At 45.3% G+C, this 19,396-nt stretch overlaps 1 protein-coding gene across 1 annotated transcript in view; it reads right to left on the reverse strand.

Moving 5' to 3' along the window:
- The window catches only part of Bin2 (bridging integrator 2), a 30,043-nt gene continuing 10,647 nt past the window's right edge, over positions 1-19,396 (reverse strand). Inside the window, exons 3-12 of the mRNA XM_051189925.1 lie at positions 16,479-16,533; positions 16,139-16,233; positions 15,556-15,651; positions 12,564-12,671; positions 12,267-12,352; positions 10,448-10,523; positions 9,571-9,653; positions 6,766-7,453; positions 1,015-1,089; positions 1-363 (exon numbers count right to left, since the gene is read on the reverse strand). Coding sequence (XP_051045882.1) covers positions 334-363; positions 1,015-1,089; positions 6,766-7,453; positions 9,571-9,653; positions 10,448-10,523; positions 12,267-12,352; positions 12,564-12,671; positions 15,556-15,651; positions 16,139-16,233; positions 16,479-16,533 — 1,392 coding nt within the window. The 3' untranslated portion in view covers positions 1-333. The remainder of the gene's footprint in view (positions 364-1,014; positions 1,090-6,765; positions 7,454-9,570; positions 9,654-10,447; positions 10,524-12,266; positions 12,353-12,563; positions 12,672-15,555; positions 15,652-16,138; positions 16,234-16,478; positions 16,534-19,396) is intronic.

Here is a 19,396-nt window from a genome sequence, read left to right on the forward strand (position 1 = left end):
CTTAGTCAAAATCACACTTTATTTAGTAATTTGAAAATCTTTCAGCCTTAAATCTTTGCCAAGTGAGTGGATAGTTGGACATATGTCCTCTGAGAGTATGTGGACATGCCTTGTGTTAGCATTATTACAGCCCTGCCTTTATTAATGCTCAAACCTTGTGTAACATGTTGCAGTGTGACACCCTTCCCCTTAAAGCTGCTTCGTAGATTCCAACAAGGACAGGTCTCCGAGACTAAGTATTCACACTGCCTGGGAATGTGGAGTGGGTGTGACTTGTATCTTTGATCCTCTTAGAGAAGCTTCTCTGGGGTTAGGTATGGTGGCAGTTTCTCTTCAGAGTTCTTCATTTTCGCTTGTAAATACCTGGGAGGTAGACATGGCTACATTACATGCTGACCTACTCAGGAGGGGTAAAAACTCTATTTCTCTCTCTTGAATTACATTTCATGTAGTGCCAATGGCCTCTGCAGAGGGTGGCACTATAGTGCTGGCTGCTGGGATTCCCCCAGAGAGAGCTGCGGGCTCAGTGCACAGCATCACTGCCTCTGTGGGATGCACAGAGGAACCTGCCCACCACATTGGCAGCAGCTATTCTCCTAAGGAGTGGACACCATCTACTTGGAGAGCTGCTTGGGTGCTTCTTGGGAGTTAAACAACTTATGGCTCCATTTCATGCCACCATCCTGACTCACTTTCTGAGTTACTGTGCTACGCTGTATCTGTGAGCAAGTGTAAGTATGTTTTTGTATACCACTTTTAAAGCAATAAAGTATAAGCAGGCTGGGCAGAAACGCAGGTATCGTGGGCTGCTTGTAATCCCAGCACTCAAACTAGCTATAGAGTTGGCCAAGGGTAACCTTCAACTTCTGCTCCTTCTGCCTCCCTCTCCCAAGGACTGAGATTACATGTGTGTGCCACCATGCCCAGTGCATGTGGCATCGAGAGTGAAGCCAGGGCTTCATGTGTGCTGGGCAAGCACTCCACTGACTGAGCTACATCCCCGGATCTCTGTACCTCTTCTGGAGGCTCGGACGCCGTGGTGGTGTTTCCTCCTGGATCCGAACAGAGGTGAAGCTCAGGGCCTTGGTCCTACAAAGGTAACAGTTCTGTCAGTAAGAGATGGTTCAGCTTCCCCAGTCTCTCATGGAAGGTCTTCTGTGCCTTATACTTTCCAAGAGTCATACACAATACAAAGGGCAAACATCTGATACCATTTCCCTGAGCCTGAAGCATGAGGTTGGGTTTTCTTCTGTGTTCTTTTACAGATTAAACAAAATAAATAAAGATTTGAAGGGTGTCACAATTTGCTGTCCAGAAAGTCAGATCTTTGGATCTAGATTTTGTTTCCATGATAGACACACTCTGTGACTGATCTGTGTGGCTGCTCCTGCATGAGGGAGCCTTCCCGCTACCACTGGTCACTTTGAGACTGTCCTCAGTTCTACACTGTGGCTCTCACTTGTAAGTGATCCTAAACTACAAGTGGTCAGAGATCAGGAGAGGCAGGAGGCTTAACGGTTTCCTTTGTGTGTCTGTGTAGCACAATGTGTGTGTGTATGTGTGTGTGTGTATGTGTAAGCACCCACATGTGCATGCACATACATGTGGAGGCCAGAGGCTGATGCTGGGTGTCTCCCTTCATCACTCTCTAACTTTTTTTTTCTTATTTTTCAAAATTACACTTTAGTGTATTTCTTGTTCATGTGTGTACTTGCCATGGCATGTGGAGATCAGAGGACAACATTTGGGACTGGGTTCTCTCCATCCTCCATGTGATCCTAGATATCTAGGTCATTAGCCTCAGTGGCAGGCTATCTTGCTGACCCCTGTCATATTCCTTGAGGCAGGGTCTCTGAACTTGGAGCTCACTAATTTGGCTAGATTGGGTGGCCATCAAGCACCAGGGCTTTTCCTGTCCCCATTTTCCATATGTCACCAGCTCCAGCTTCATGCGGGTGCTCGGTTCCCAACTCCTTGAGCTTGTATGGCAAGCACCAACCACTGAGCAATCTTTCCAGATCCCATAATGGTTTCTTTTGGGGAAGTTAGGAAGCCACACCATAGACAGCACTGTCAAAGAACCATGTCAGGAAGACCATAGCATTTTAATATTAAAGCTGCTTTTTCCTCTGAATGGGGACATGTACTTACCTAACATGAGTAATTTCTGAGTTTGATTCCATCCACTGAGTAATACACATACTATAAAACCCTTGTTTGAGGCCTGGAGAGATGACTCAGTGGTTAAGAGCCAGGTTACTCTTCCAGAGCTCCTGAGTTCAATCCCCAGCAATCACATGGTGGCTCACAACCATCTATAATGAGATCTGGTGCCCTCTTCTGGCATGCAGGCATACATGCAGGCAGAACAAAATGCATAAAAGAGCCCCCAAAAACCCTCTTTTGGAAAACAGACGAAGTCACCAGCCACACGGTAGGTAGCTCACAATCTTCTGTAACTAGTTCCAGAAGACCTGATAGCCTCTGGCCTCCATGGACACCAGGCCTATATGTAGTGCACAGATACACATGTAGGCAAAACACCCATTCACATAAAATAACATTAAAAATTGTTTAAAAGGCTAGCCTGGACTACATGAGACACTATCTCAACAATAACACCAATTATAACAGTTTTGGATCTTCTTTTCATGTGGGGGATCAAGCCCAGAACCACCATATGCTTAGGTAGTTTTCTACTACTGAGCTGTATACACTCTCATCTGAGTGCTATTTTTCAATGTAGGAAAGTGAGACATGGCCATATTTCATCTGCTCTGATCCTTGTTCTAACCCTGCTATTTAAAGCTGCTGCTGTCGTGCACCTTCATTACCCGGCATACTGCCATGGGACAGCTTTCTATCTTGCCCTGTTGGGGCCTTCAGTGCTTCCTATGGTTCAGGCTGGAGGCACGATCATGCTAAGGCTTTATGTTCTCTTCCTTGTCCTCACTTCACCAAGTTCTAAAAAACCTGCAGGTCAAAGTAAATGATGCAGGAAATAGTCCCACAACTGCCCCTCCCCCATGGCAGAGCCCCGCAACTGCCTACCCTGAATGACAGCCCCATCTTTCTCTCTCTGGGTGTGTTCTCCTGTGTAGAGCCAGAAGATTTCAGGTTCCCTTCTCTATCAACTCACTGTCTCAGAAAGCCTCTCCTGTTGTGGAACAATCATTTTTTACACTGTGAAGAATTGTTGCTCTTGTTGGTTTAGTAAAGAGCTAAATGGTCAATAGCAGGAAGAAGTTAGGTGGGGCTTGCAGATGGGAGAGCTCTCTGGGATGAAGAGGACAGTCATTAGGAGATGCAAGATGAACATGCCATGTTGAAAAAAGGTAACAGGTAGAGAATAAATAAAAATATATATATATATATGGGTCAATTTAAGTTTTAAGAACTAGTTAGTAACAAGCCTAAGCTATCGACTGAGTATTTATAATTAAGAATAAGTTTCTGCGTGGTTATTGGAGCTGGCAGGTGGGACAGAATATTCTGCCTACACTCTTTCTAGACCCAAGACTCACTGTTTTTAGGTTTGGCTAGAAGTTCTAGGGATCGTCCCATCATGCCTCATCTCTCCCTGCCCTGGAGCTGGGTCACAGGCCACATCTGATGAGAGAGTTGAACTCCAGTCCTCATGATTACACAGCAAGTGCTTTTAATTACTGAGTTGTTTCTCCAGCCCCTGATTTGTTGAGACAGGGTCTCACGTAGTCCAGAGAAGCTCCAAACCCACCTTATAGCTGAGGATGACTTTGAACTTCTCATCCTGATGCCTTTGTCTCTGTAGTGCTGGGATTATAGGCCTGTGTCACCATGCCTGGTTAATGGAGTGCTGGGTATCAAATCTTGGGTCTATGTATGCCAGGCAAGCATTTAATTAGCTAGACACCAAACAAACCACTGTTCACTGTCTTAACCTATCCTCCAGAAAGTACCTGGAACATAGTATAGGCTTGCTTGGTGAGAGAATTCTAGTGTTGTTTGGTCAGTCATGTCACATGACCCTCTCTACAATGCACAGACCATCTACACTGCTCAACATCAAGGAAGAAAAATTAATTTTTCAAGGCAACCCATCCTATGCTGTTTTCCTGACATGCATAAAGCATACACCTCCCTTTCTCCAACATTTTTCTTAATTCTTTTTCTCATCCTCATTGCTTCCTTGCTTAGACTTTTTGAACTCTGAATCAATTTGCCTCAGTCTTTCAGGAACTGTCACTGGGATCCAGGCATGTGCCAGCAGGTCCAGTTCCGTGTCATGTCAGGATGACTTTAGGAAGTCAATTTTCTCCTTCCACAGGAATTAAACTCAAGCTTTCACAGCAAGCACTTCTACCTGACAGTTCATCTTATTATCATAACTTTCCCATATGATTTGAATATGGGCTTGGAGAGATGGCTCAGTAGTTAAGAGCACTGGTTTTTCTTCCAGGAGACCTAGGTTTGACTCTCAGCAAATACATGACAGCTCACAACCGTCTGTTACTCCAGTTCCGGGGGATCCAATGCATCTCTGGTACCAGGCACACACACAAGCAGACAGACTTATATGCAAGCAAAAAACACACACAAACACAAAGACAAACTCTCTCTTTATATATAAACATAAAATATTGTATATATAGTATGTAAAATAAAAATTTTAAATAAGTAGAAAAAAACCCTAATAACTTTACTATAACTTGATTTCCATAAGCCTAACAGGACTCTTTGTTTTTCTGTGATCAGCATCTCACCTTTTCTTACCTGTCCCCTCACTTTTCACTATACCCTATAGGTATAGTAGCACACGCCTGTAGTGACAGGACTTGCTTGGAAGGCAGAGGCAGGGAGAGTGCTGAAAATTCAGGGGTAGCCAGGTCTCTACAGTGAGTTTCAGGACAATCAGAACTACATAGTGACACTCTGTTTCCACAGCTGTTCTTTAGGAGTTCTATACATTCCTGCTTTTAGGTCCTTGTCATCAAAGAAGATACTTCCTGAAATTCTTCTGCCCTTTGCTTATTTACCATAGGCAAGGATTATTATAAACTGCAGCCTGTCTCCTGCCCCTATTGAAAAATAGTGGGATGGTAGCACATCTTTTAATCCCAATACTGGCAAGATCAGGCAGGAGGATGAAGCTCAAGGTCACCCTGAGCCACATAGCAAGTTTGAGGCTAGGTTATGTGAGACCCAATGTCAAAGCAGGGGGGGAGGCTACAAGATAACTGACTGAGTAGAGGCATTTGCTGGCAACCCTGATGGTCTAGGTTCAATCCCCAGAAGCCACAGAAAAGAAGGATTCTACAGATTCCTGAGAGTGATCCCTCTGGTCTCCACATCCAAGCCATGATGCCTGTGTGCCAACACATATTCACGTGCACACACGTCCAAGCCATGACGAATTTTCATGCACAATGAAGAAATAAATGAATCTTTTTTTTTTTTTTTTTTTTTTTTTTAAGGAGAGGAGGCCAGGCAGGTGGTGTGGTACACGCCTTTAGTCCTAGCACTTTGGAAGCAGAGGCAGGAGGATCTCTGTGAGTTCGAGGCCAGCTTGATCTACAGAGCTAGTTCTAGGACAGACAGAGCTATACAAAGACAAAAAACAAAACAAAGTTTGTTTTGTCTTGAAAAACAAAAACAAACAAACAAAAAAATCAAAAATAACAATAAAAATTTAAAAAGTGAGGAGAGAGAACTGGGCATGGTGGTTTGCACTTTAACCCCAGGACTCAGGAGGAGATGCCCATAAATTTCCTATGAGTTTGAAGTTAGTCTGGTCTACATAGTGAGTTCTAGACCAAGCAAGACCCTGCCTCAAACAAAACAAAACAGACAGAAAAAATTTTTAAAAATTTCAGATTTTAAGAAAAAGTGCCCAAGGGTGTTGTTGGGTGGTTTCTGTTGTGTGTATGGACTGAGCATCCATCCAACACCTGTGCACACCAGACAAGCACTTGGATGCTCTACAGACTGACCTGTATCCCCAGCCTGTCTAGGAGAAACATGGAGACCCCGAAATCCCGACTTTTCTTGGCTGTGGAGCATTCTGACTAGAGCAAAGGGACAAAGTCCCAACAGAAACCAGGTGTGGTGGTGGACACGGTGGTGGACACTATACAGTAGTGCTCGGGAAGCAGAGGCAGGGACCTTGGCCATTTGCAGCCTGCCTGTTCTACATAGTGAGCTCCAGTGTTCTAGCTCCAGAGTGCCAGGGCTATGTAGTGAGTCTCTGTCTTAAGAAAACAAAACACATAGGGCTGGAATCAGCAGTCAAGAGCACTGGTTGCTCTTCCAGAGGACCAGGTTCTATTCCTAGCAACCATATGGCAGCTTACAAGAGCCTGTGATTCCAAGATCTGACACCTTCACACAGACATATATGCAGACAAAACACATATATGCACATAAAATAAAAGTAAATAAAAAATTATAAAAAAACAAAACATAAAACAAACAAAAGCAGCCTCTGTGTTTTGGGGCATTCTTAACTGTCTGCTGAGTGTCTCTCTTTCTTTACTCCCATAATTAGTCAATACTAAAATATTTTTATTAAAGCTGGGCTCAGTGGTGCAAGTGTTCAATCCCAGTACTCTGGAGGGGAGGCAGGCAGATCTCTGAGTTCAAGGCCATCCTGGTCTAAAGAGCAAGTTCCAGGACATCAGAACTACAGAGAGATCCTGTTTCCAAAAAATAAAATAAAAATTAAGAAACCAAACCAAATAAAACAGAAAAAGGCCCAACCAGAGGCTCACTTGCCTGGATGGTACTCACAGTGGAGGAGATGCATGGCTCTTCTGGGCCTGGGCTGCCAGCGCTTTCCTTTTCTGAGGCCTCAGGGGCTCTCAGTGGCTTCTTGGGTGCTTCTAGGTTGGAAGAGGCTTCTAAGGAGGCCCTGGGGCTGCGGGGTGAACCCTCTCCAGAGGTTGGAGGGCCAGAGGGCCCACTGCCTGAGGCAAGCCTGGGGCTTGGAGGGGCTTTGGGTGGTGGAGGCCGACTAGGGGGTGCGGATGCCCTCTGGATAGAGGCTTCCTTTTTGGTCTGCTTGCTTCCTTCACTCGAGGTGCGCGTGCGGAGGACTACTTCCGATGGGGAAGGATGCTCTGTTGGCGACTGACCTCTGCCCAGGAATGGAGCTGGGGAGCACAGGGCAGCTTCCTCCTGGGATGCAGGAGAGGGTGGGGCCTGGATGGGGCCATTGCAGGCTAGTAGAGGCTCTTCTTCCTCTGAAGAACTTGCTTCAGAGTGGTCTTCCTCAACTTCCTCATCTCTTAAGGACTCCTTGCTGTCACTGCTATCCTCTCCATCTGCGGTGTCAGAGGTCAGCTTTTCTCTGGTCGCTGAGACAGACTCACTCTCACTGGTCACAGAGAGAGCTGTGGGGCTGGTAGGTGAGGTCACAGGGCTGGAGGCTGTTGAGGTTCGAACTGGGGGAGAGATGACTATGGAGCGCCTGTTGCTGCTGTGGAAGGAAGGACATTCAGACTCAGAAGGGTCACAGGACAGCTGCCACCTAAATGACCACAGTATTTATCACCCACACAGAAGGATGCCGTTTAAGGCAGTGTTAGAAAGTTGGCACAAGTGTCAGTGAAGCTCATGAAAAATGAAGTAAAAGGTACCACAGAATTTCATCTGTACCACCATCTCAGTTTTATACAAGTATGAAAAGAAAAAGTGACTTGATCAAGACACCCCAAAAACATGTAGTTTGGCCTGCTCCACCTTTCTGTATCCAGGGCTTGAGGGTGGGAGGAGGAGAGACACTTGGTTCCTGTCCTGTCCTGATGGGAGATGCTCTGAGTGACCTAAGACTTTTTTTTCTCATGTCAGTAAGTTTAGAAGGCTCAAAACAAGAGCTGTTATCTCTTCAGCATCCTGGGATGTTGAATTGACAACAAAGTTGGGGAGAATGGACAGAAAACTCTGGCTTTCAGTGCTAGAGAAAAGAAAAATGGAGATTTTGTAACAAAGGGAAAGATGTCTACAAAGGAGTCTACATTGACCCATTATTAATTGTTTTTTAAGTCTATACTCCTCACTAAATATAAGCCCCACTCTTCCTCTGGTCACAAGGCCATCCTTACTACCACCTTGAAGCCTTTTGCCAAGATCTGCATGCAGGCCATTACTTTGCTGAATTCCTAGTGGCTCATTACCCAGTCAGCAGTACCTACAGAGACCGGCTTCTGTACAACCACCATCCTGTAAAACACACCAGGGAAGGCCAGGACTCCTAAGCCATTGGATCCCAAACACCCAACAGTAAACATACCAGGGAAGGCCAGTATTAAACCTTGTCACAGAAGGAGCTGAATGCAACTTAAAGCCTTCAGTGGGAGCGATCATGTGCTGAGGGACACTTACCAGTATGAAGAACCCATGAAGAGAAAAGACATAGCATACAACAGTGGCAGAGGGAGTCAAAACAGGCAGAAAGATATTTACAATGTGTGTAATTACAGGGTTGGAATCCAGAGTATACCAACACAAAACTGAGGAAAGTCACTTTTTCAGAGAGGCTTAAATAGCTGAAAAGCAGGAAAGGATCAGCAAGGGTGTCACAGAGCAGGAACCCTGAGCTCTCCTGCAGCACTAAAAACCATTCAGGAGAGCTAGCAATCTGGAACCACAAAGAATATGTCAAAGAACACCAGGGACACAAAAGAAGTTGCACTGCAGTAGTAACTAAAAGGCCCAGTGAAGAGGAAAGACTACCCTGAGCAACTAGTGAGACTCCCATTTCAAAAATCTGCAGACAATATAGACAGAGTAAGTCAACTAATATAAAGTTTTAAAATGAGGGCTAGCAAGATGACTCTGAGGATAAAGGTTCCTACTGTCAAGCCTGATGACCTGAGCTTAATCCCTAGTCTCACAGGGTAGAAAGAGAACCAACTTCTAAAAGTTGTCCTCTGACTTCTACATGTACCTCTGTGGTATTTATTTGTTCTCTCTCTCTCTCTCTCTCTCTCTCTCTCTCTCTCTCTCTCTCTCTCTCTCTCTCACACACACACACACACACATACACCATATAAATGAATGCAATGAAAATTGAAAATATGCAAATATCTCATATGTGAATATATATATGAAGACCTGCACACCGAAACAGCATTTAAGACAGTGGTCACCTTGGGTGGAGGTGGGAAGCGAGTGAGTGAGGAAAGGGCACTGGATGACTCAGTTATGTTTACAGTAGTCCTCCTCTTTCTACCCCCTATTCCCTATAACAAGGTCTCACTTTGTAGCACAGACTAGCCTGAAACTATCACTAGGTGGCCTGGATGGTCTCAAATTTATGACAATCTTGTCTTTGGCTCCCAAGAGCCAGGAGTGTGCCACTGTGCCTGGTTACAACAGCTGGTTGCCTAAGTTTGGTGGTAGGTATATGATTAATTTTTTTTTCATTTTTAGTTATACCTGAAATATCTGATGAAAAGAAAAACCATTTCCATGGAGGCACAGAGTAAACAGCAATGACCAGGAGCAAAAAAGGCAGGGCCTGTCGTGTGGTAGGGATGAAGCTGTGAAGGCTGCCCCACAGGGCACAAGGCAAGCAGTGTCTCATCAGCTCACCTTGATAGTCCCTTCACCACAAAGACTTTGTTGGAATGCTGCTTCTCCAGTTTGCTCATCACTTCGTAGAGATTGTGGTTCAGCTAGAGCCAGGAAGAAAGCAGAGATGCTGACAAATGGGAGTCCATGGCCATTCCCTCCCCAGTCAATTTTCCCAATCAAAACCTCCTGGTCCTTGTACCTCCACCCTCGTCTCTCCAGCTCTGCCAGGATCTGGCCTCACCCTACTCCCTTCCTTCTTGGTCCATTGTGCCCCAAGGGCAGCAAAGGCAGCTTTCTCAAGGCAGGGTCTTTCTCAAGGTGGGGGTGGGGGGATGGGGCCTGAGGGGGTGGAGGGGGTAGGGGATGTTTTGACTTGAGGTTGTCATTTATCTCAGGTGATGTAAGGAATAAAACAAGTCCTAAGTTAGCAGTGAACTGTGGGAAGGATCCTGTGGCTATCTGTGAATATAATGTGAAACAGTAGAGAATCCTGTAATTTCACAGCAGAAAAGATCTCACAAGGTCATGTTCATGGCTGCCTGTCATGGACACTGGTCCTCCTCTAGAGCATCCACCTGAAAGAATGGCCTGTGCTTGAACACCACTCCTCCCCCTCTTAGCAGCACCTCAGGCTTCACTGCTCTGCTCTCGGGTCAATTCTCTTACATGGGTCTAACCTTTCCTTACTCATGCTGGAGCTCAGGTTCAGCCAGTTAAGGGAGATGGAGCAGACACTCTGATAGTGTGCACAGATGTGCATTTTCATAGCATTCAGCAAATCACTTTATGGGGTGATAAAAGCCAACTCTGTGCTCCCAGCATGACTGTCTAAAGACAGTGTGTAAACAAGACCCAACATGGATCCCACTGAGAATCCCACTGAGGTGTCTCTCACCTTGCTCATCTCTCTGTAGAACACATCTCTCAAGTTAGAAATGTTTTGGAAGACAGTCACATAACAGCCGATACGACTACAGGGAAACAAATAAGCATGGGTCAGAGTGGCAAGGGGCCCAGCTAGCCAACAACAAGGCTCTCCAGAGACAGGCATCTGTCATCCTGGATACAGATGATCTGGAATGTGACTCATGGCAGATGGGCCAGGAGTATGGAAAAGTGAGGGGAGACAATATTAGCACAGGCTGGCATAGAAATTACCTGGCTGGATGTGGTGGGACATGCCAGCGCTTGGGAGGCAGCAGCAGGTGGATATTTCTGAGTTCAAGATCAGCCTGATCTACAGAGTGAGTTCCATGACAGCCAGGGCTACAGAGTGAGACCCTGTTTTGCTTTTTGTTTTTTGTTTTTTTTTTAAATGCTACCTGTTTTGGGCCTCTGAATTGTTAATATATTGCAGAATTTTTAAGAGCTGAAAAAATATAAGGCTGTATAATTATAATAAGGAACCATTATTTTTCTTTCAGCAAAACATGAATTCTATGTGTGTATATCGCAACAGAATTCCCCTATAAATGAACCTGTTTTTTGGCTGAGGCCATTTCAGGTTTAACTAGAATCCTATCACCTTGATGGAGAATCCCATGGAAAATTACCCAACTCTAGTCTGGGACCCAAGGTCACGATGTCCTAGCTAACTTACTTTAGCCTGTTTGTGTGGAAACTCCTCCAGCTAACTGTTTCTATTAAACTATAGCTTCTGTGAACCTCCAGCCCTGGCACCTGCTGAGCAAGACGCCAGAACACAGTTTCTACCTTTATATTCTGGACACTCAGGGCCACACTTTGGTCCCCAAATACCTGGTGTGGCCCCAGCTGGCTGGAAAAAAGGCTTTCAACTGGCTAAACTGAGTGGTCCTCTCTGGTGGGCTCCCCATAACACTAATAAGGGAACTATTTGTTTCTGCTCTGTTTAGATTCGGAGTCATGTGAGGTATGATGGCACATACCTTTACTCCCAGCACTTGGGAGGCAGAGACAAGAGGATCTCTGTGAGTTTGAGGCCAGCCTGCTCTAAAAAGTGAGTTCTAGGACAGCCAGGGCTGTTATATAGAGAAACCCTGTCTTGAAGTCACATAAATGCAGTAAATAAAAAAAAACTGTATGCTAACATCTTAGCATAGTGGCCACGCCTATAATCCTGGCCCTTGGAAAGTCCAGAAGGGAGGATTAAAAGTCTAAGGCCAGCCTGGGCTACATATCTAGACCTTGACTTAAGAAAGGCTATAGACAAACTAAGCAATACAATAGTCCTGCTGCAATCTTACGAACATGTACTTAGTGTAATGACAATAAGATACAAGTGAAGCTTCAGCCCATTTCTTTCCCACAATGGAAGTTTTAAATCTAAAATACCTGTGTACCATGAAGCATTGGCACTTTTATTAGTGCGGATCACCTTCCCAGGGTCTATATGAATCTGAATGCCTGTGAACCATGGTGGTTTAAAACAACACACAATTGTGCAATGAAATTTGGATGACAAAGCACTTTACTAGACAAGATCTCTCCTACCCAACAAATTACCTTGTTCTCAAACCCAGAAAAGCTGGTGCAGCAAGGATGGTTATCTGTGTCACAGGTCTAGAGAGATAAGGATGCTTGCCTAATCACACAGCCAATTAGTGGCAGGGCTGAAGCTACATCCATGTCCCACCCTCGCACAGGGCTCTTCCCATGAGGTGCCAAACTTGGATTGCAGGTGGCTTTGTGCTCCACTGGCCTAAGCAGCAGCCCGTCCTGAAACCAGTCATTACCTGTTAAAGAGAACAGGCAGCTCCTCCAGCAGTTCCTGGTTCAGATCTTCAAACACACCCTGGGCTTTGCTGAACTCTTCTTCTGCCTGATTGACAGAACAAGGGGGAGAGGCTGCCTTTGTCACCCTCACCACCTCTCCTCTCCCAGCCCAGACCCGAGTCTTCCTCAGCCTTAGCACTCTGACTGCCCTCATGGTAACACGGCAAACGGAAACAAATGTTTCAGGACACAGGGATCTGTCACCACTGCACCCATCCTACATCCCCCAGGGTGGCAGGAGTTTTGTCTGTTTTTACCTTGGCAGTCTTAGCTTCATCTTTCTTCTTAGCATTCTGCACGGCCTCCAGGTGGTGTCGGGCACTATCATAGTCTACCAGTTTCCGGCCCCGCTTCGCAATTCTCTCCTAGCCCAGGGTGATGAGAAAGGGTATGGATGCAACTCACTTTCCAGTGGCCAGGATGTGTAATAGAGTACCAAGCAAATAACCTAGATTCTTGGACTTTACCACTGAACTGTGTAACCGGGGTCCCTCGTGATGTCAGGAAAACGGGGATTCTCAGGTAGAGAAATATGTATTAAGATTTTCTTGTTTTGTTTTGTTTTTAATTTTAAATGAATTTTGTTTTGTTTGTTTTTTGAAACAGGATTTCTCTGTGTAGCTTTGGAGCCTGTCCTGGAAGTCACTCTGTAGACCAGGCTGGCCTCAAACTCACAGAGATCCAACTGTCTCTGCCTTCTGAGTGCTGGGACTAAAGGCATGTGCCACCACTGCCTGGCTAAGAAATCTGTATTAAGATGTAAAATTTTCTACAAGCCTGTTATAAACTGGTCTAGCTTTCAGAAGAAACAATCGTGAGAATCCCACTAACTAAAAGTCAGGATTCTGGGTTTTAGTTCTCTATGTACCACTTACTAGCCTTGTGGCCTAGGGTAGGGGACATCTCTTTTTGAACCTTGGTAGCCTCATCAACCCTACACAAACATTTCTTTAAAGACTAGATGTTGAACATAAAGCACTCTAAGAGGTCTAAGCACACAGAAATCATAAATTGTTATAAATAGTGTTATAAATAATTTATGCAATCTCATTGAAACGGAAAGCTGTGTTGGGGGAGCAGCCCAGCTCATTTGTCAGAATTTGAAGAGATCTGTGATGTTCTATAGCTTCCTCGCCTGTTTCAATATGGGGTTGCATGATGTGCCTCTGCGATGTCCAAGGTGAGAAGTAACTCAAGGGTCTAGAGAGATGGCTCAGCTGCTAAGAGCACTCCCTGGCTGCACTTGCAGAGGACCTGTGTTCAGTTCCTAGCCCCCACATCAGATGGCTTATAACCACCTCTAGCTCCAGTTCTAGGACATTTGACAACTTTTTCTAGTGTTTAGGCACCTGCACTCATGTCACAAAATAAAATAAGTAAATGAATCTTTAGAAAAGAAGGAGGAAGCTAGGTGTGGTATTGCGTAACTTTAATTCCAGCACGTGGGAAGCAGAAGCAAGTAGATCTCTGTGAGTTCAATGCTAGTCTGGGCTACTCTGCTGGCTACTTTTAGGTCAACTTGACCCTAGCTAGCATCATCTGAAATGAGGAGCCTTAACTGAGAAAATGCCTCCATAAGATCTGGCTGTAGGGCATTTTCTCAATTAATGATTCATGGAGTGGAGAAGGACCCAGTCTATTGTGGGTCCTAAATTCTACAAGAAAGCAGGCTGAGCAAGCCATGAGGAGCAATTCAGTAAGCAGCTCCCTCTATAGCCTGTGCATCAACTCCTGCCCTTCTTGAGTTCCTGTCCTGAATTCTTTGGATGATGAACTGTGATGTGAAAGTGTAATCCTTTCCTTCCCAAGTTGCTTTTAGTCATGATGCTCATCATAGTTAGAGTAATCCTAAGACAGCTACACAGTAAGACTCTGTCTCAAACAAACAAACAAACAAACAAACAAACAAACAAGAAAACCACTGATATAATTCAACTTCTTGTACACAGAACTGAAAACTATCTCAGAGTGTATTTCATCTTTTTTAAAAAGCTTAAGCTTAAAAGTTAAGCTTAATCATTAACATCAATTTGGAAGCTTATGCCAGCTTCCTCTTAATCTACAAGCAGCACAGTGCCAGCAGAGTGGATGATTAATAAGCTTAGTGCAATAAATAAAAAAATACTACTTCTGAAGCCAGGGAGATATGTCACTACCTACAGGTGCTGGCCTCCAACCCTGACAGCCTGAGTCACATCTCTAAGACAATGTGGTAGATGAGAGAGCTGACTCTCAAAGCTGTCCTCTGACCTACCCTGTTGTGCTGTTGTACACACACACACACACACACACACACACACACACACACACACAGAGCAAATAAATGAATGTAGTAAATTTTTTAGAGCAGCTGAAGAGATGGCTCAGAAGTTAAGAGCAAAAACTGGTCCCCAGAACTGGCCTGGAACTCACAGAGATCTGCCTGCCTCTGCCTCCCAAGTACTAGGATTAAAGGCATGCACAACCATTGCCCAGCATATATTTTTAAGTAATTAATTTTTTAATTTTAATTCTGCTTTATAGAACACTTTGGAATGGACTGAGTTCTTTGCACCTGACAGATTTTCAAGTATTTGAAGATAATATTAAGATGCCTCTAATTTTCTTCTATACTACAGACATCTTTAGCTTCATTAGCTGTTTCTTACACCTAAAAGGTATGCCTAGCTGGCATAGTGACACACACCTATAATCTGAGACCTCAGAAGGCTGAGGCAGGAGGATGGCAAGGTATAGGCTATCCTGGACTACATAGCAATACACCATTTAAAGAAAATAAAAGAAATAGATGATTTGGGGCTAGAGAGATGGTTCAGCAGTTAGAAGGGAATTCTCTTCCAGAGGACCAAGTTCAGTTCCCAGCACCCACATCAGGTACTCACAACCACCCACCTGTACCTCTGGCTCCAGAGATCCAGTATCTTTGACCTCCAGGGCACTGTACCCATGTGCACACGCCCCACTCAGACACTCACACACATAACTGAATGTAATAACAATAAATCTCAAGGTTAAAAAAAGAGATGGATGCCTTGACCTAGTTGGATCTGGTTCACTTTTCAGTTGAGTCCTAAGTGTAATTCACTGACATCCAAGTGTAAACACAACCTTACAGCATCTCTGTCATCCTAACCCTCTCCCAGCCCATGTCTCACCACAGGCTCAAGTGCTTCTTATAATGTAAACCCGATGTGTTTTCTAACTAGTGAGGACTGTCTCTAACCTGCCCCACTCAACAGACTGAGTTACCTTCACCTCGCTGAACTGGGCCACATAGTTTTCCATGGTCCTCAAAGCCTGGTCAGCCAGTTTCTCTTCATAGTCTTCCCAAAGGAGATCATTGTTCTGTGGGATTCAGGCAGAGGGTGGTGAGTGTCCTATTTCTACAACTGTCCACCAGAGAAGCACCCAGACTCTCCCTGCACAGAACTCTTATGTAGCACCATCATTAGAATATCACAGCAGATTCTCAAGAAGAGAGATGCGCTCCACCTAAGCAACTGCATTTGGGAGTGGCGGGGGGGGGGTAAAGAACAGGAACACAGGGCCCCTGGCACCAAGCTTAGTGTGCATGGGGGCGAGTGAACAGTTAACTTCATGCAGTTGTTTTTCATAAACAACCTGTCTTCAAGGAGGGGACATTTCTGTGACCTTCACAGAGGGGATATTTCTGTGACCTGTGGGAGGGAACAAGCTGTCATCCTGTTGCTTAGAGATGGAGGCTCTGTAACAGAGTGAACCAGCCCGTTTCCCTGTTTTCCAGGATACAGAAGCTTAGCTGAGGGGAGATGGGAATGCATCCCAAGGCAGTGTCATGCTTGAGCTGCCTTACCCCCACGATGGCCTTCAGCTCCTCATGTCCATCCCAGTCACTGCTGTAGACCTCCTGCAGGGTCTCTGACACTCTCTTTGAACTTTCATGCATCACTGAAAGGAGAGAACTCAGTCCTACCACAAAGTGTCTCAAAAAGCAGATGATGTCATCACACAGTGACAAGTCAGAAAGATGGATTCACAGTACGAGAAGCTCTGTGGGGCTGGGACAGGAAGTCACTCGCGGACCTAAGGAGTCTAAGTGGTCCAGGCCAGCTGAGCACTGAGGACCCTGGGTCAGGCTGTTCTGCCTACCTCAGCGTGCCCAGCCCCTGCATCCTCCCAAGCTGGGTACTCACCTTTGACTGCACTAAGAAAGTTCTTCAGGTCCTTGTATAGCTTGTGGCCTTCTGCCTGGAAGCAAAGAGCAACTTTGGTGACTAACAAGATCTTTTTGGAAGGCGCTCCAGAGGTCGGCCTTGGAAAGTACAGTAAAGACAGAACTCATGTCTGGAATTCTGCAGGAATTTCCAGTCACCAGAGCTGCTGTCACTCTGCCAACAAGCTGCAGTTGTCTCTTTGGGGTCAATGTGTGAGTTGGGATAGTGGAAGCCCCCACTGCGTATCTCTGCCATCTGCTTTTTCTCTCTTCCAGTGCACCAGAGCCCATACCCAAGTCCTGGAATGAGGGCCCCTTATGGAGCTGTCTGTGCGATCCTCCCTGCCATCGGCACAACAGGCCCTTTTCCTCTCTGAACTTTCACACAGAAATTTCCTGCCTCCCAGGTAGTCTTCCTTCACTTGCTTCACTCCGCCCTCCCCCTAGTCACCTGCTCCTACTCCAAGGAGCACATCTGCTACTTCTATTACGTTCATCCTGGCTTCTACCTTTGCTCTTATGTCTGAATTCTCTCTCTCTCTCTCTCTCTCTCTCTCTCTCTCTCTCTCTCTCTCTCTCTCTCTCTCTCATCTCTGTCTCTTTCTTAAAAAGAAAGAAAGGGAGCCAGAATTAGATCTCAGCCTGACAAATAGCCTGCAGTTCTGACATCTGTTTCTAGCCTTTGCCTTGTCACTGTTTAATGACAAAATTGTTCCTTAGTCCAGGCTGCCTTGAACTTATGACTATGTTCCTGCCTCAGCTTCCTAAATGGTAGATATTCTCCTCTTCCTCTTCTTCTCCTCCTCCTCGAATCATTTTTAGTCTTTTTTAGCAGTCTGTCTGTCACTCTATGCAGACTTGATTGCAAGGTCAGAGAGAGGAGAGGTGTCAGGTCTGCCTGGGGCTAGAGCTACAGGAAATTGTGAGCCACCAGGTGTGGATGCTGAGAACTGAATTCAGGTCTTCTAAAAGAGCGGTAGATGTTCTTAACCACTGAGCCATCTCTCTAGGCTTAGTCTCTGCTTCTTAAGTACCTCCAGAAAACAGAAACTCAAGCCCCTGACCTAGATAGTGCTTCTTCATACTAAATACTCTTGAATAGATGCCGCCTTTCTGTATCTGTACAGGAAACCTTTAAAATGTTTCATATTCATATTAGTGTCCTGATTGCCGATGTGTAGGTATACTGCCTATGTCCAGAAGATGGAGTTGGAGTCCTTGGTACTGGTGTTTTAAACAGTTATGAGTGGCCATGTGGGTGTTGAGATTCAAACCTAGTCCTCTGCAAGAATAGCAAGTGTTCCTAACTGCTGAGCCATTTCTCCAGGCTCAGGAAAAATTTAAAATTTATTTATTGTTATGTATGTGTCTATGTGAAGTGTATGTGAGTGTGGGCACACATGCCACATGTATGGAGATCAGAGAATAACTTTGGGGATTAGTTCTCACCTTCCATTTTGTTGAGGCGAGGCCTCTTTTACTGTTTCTGCTCCACTACACTCAGGCTAGCATTTGGCTGATTCTCCCATCTCCACCTCTCACTTCACCTTAAGAGTGTTGGGATTAGATGGGCGGTGGTGGCACAGGTCTTTAACCCCAGCACTTGGGAGGCAGAGGCAGGAGGGGCCTCTGAGTTTGAGGTCAACCTGGTCTACAGAGGGAGTTCTAGGATAGCCAGGGCTACACAGAGAAACCAAACCAAAACAAAAAAAGTGCTGAGATTATAGATGTGTGGTACTACGTCCAGAGTTTTTTAAAAATGTGGTTCTGGATATTGCCCTCCCCTCACTCTCTTCTCTCCTGTATGGGTAAACTCCAGTTTCTAGGGTTGGGGTGGAGGGGAGGTGAAAGGCAGAATGGTTGACATTTGAAGCCTGACTTCAGGAGTGTGGGAGAGAACTGAGGTGTGGCCCACTTCAAAGGTGTGCTGCAGGCCAACTTGTGGATCAGAACGAATCAGCTCAGGGAACAGAGCATTTGAAATCTAAAAGATTTTATGCAGAACACAGGAAGTACTTGCTGTGAACTTGTTCATTACTAGAAAGGCTAGTGAACTTTTAATTAAAAAATAAAGGGAAAAAAAAAAGAAAATTCTACCTAATAACTTATAGAGGTCAGAGGACAATGGCAGAGGTTGGTTCTCTCTGCCATGTGGGTTTTGGTGACTGAATTTACATAATCAAAATTGTCAGCAAGTGCCTTTTCCCCTCAGAGCTATCCTGCCAGCTTAATAACCAAGATTTTAAGGGCTTGGGATGAGTTTTTGAAGTTACAAAAATTAATAAAAGGGCTTGAGATAGCTCAACATTTAAGATCAGTTGCTGCTTTTGCAGAGGGCCAGAGTTCAATTCCCAGTACCCATCTGTAACTCCGCCTCCAGGGATCCAACACCTTCCCCTGGACACCTGAACATGCATATGCATGCTCACAGACACACATTCATACACATAAATAAAATAAAAATCTCAGCTGGGCATTGGTGGCACACACCTTTAGTCCCAGCTCTAGGGAGGCAGAGGCAGGCAGGTCTCTGTGAGTTCAAGGCCAGCCTGGTCTACAGAGCAAGTTCCAGGACAGGCTCCAAAGCAATACAGAGAAACCCTGTCTCGAAAAACAATGAGAGAGAGACAGAAACAGAGACAGAGACAGAGAGCAAGCACCAGGACAAAAGTGAGCTGGACAGGCACTGGGTGACTCTGTGCCTCGAGGACAAAAATCAACTAAACATGGGCAAAAAGAAATCCTAAGAAGCCGAGAGGCAAAATGTCCTCATATGCATTCTTTGTGCAGACTTGCTGGGAGGAACACAAGAAGAAGCACCCAGATGCTTCTGTCAACTTCTCAGAGTTCTTCGAAAAATGCTCAGAAAGGTGGAAGACCATGTCTGCTAAAGAAAAG

Source organism: Phodopus roborovskii, unplaced genomic scaffold, assembly GCF_943737965.1.
Source record: "Phodopus roborovskii unplaced genomic scaffold, PHOROB, whole genome shotgun sequence".
Lineage (NCBI taxonomy): Eukaryota > Metazoa > Chordata > Mammalia > Rodentia > Cricetidae > Phodopus > Phodopus roborovskii.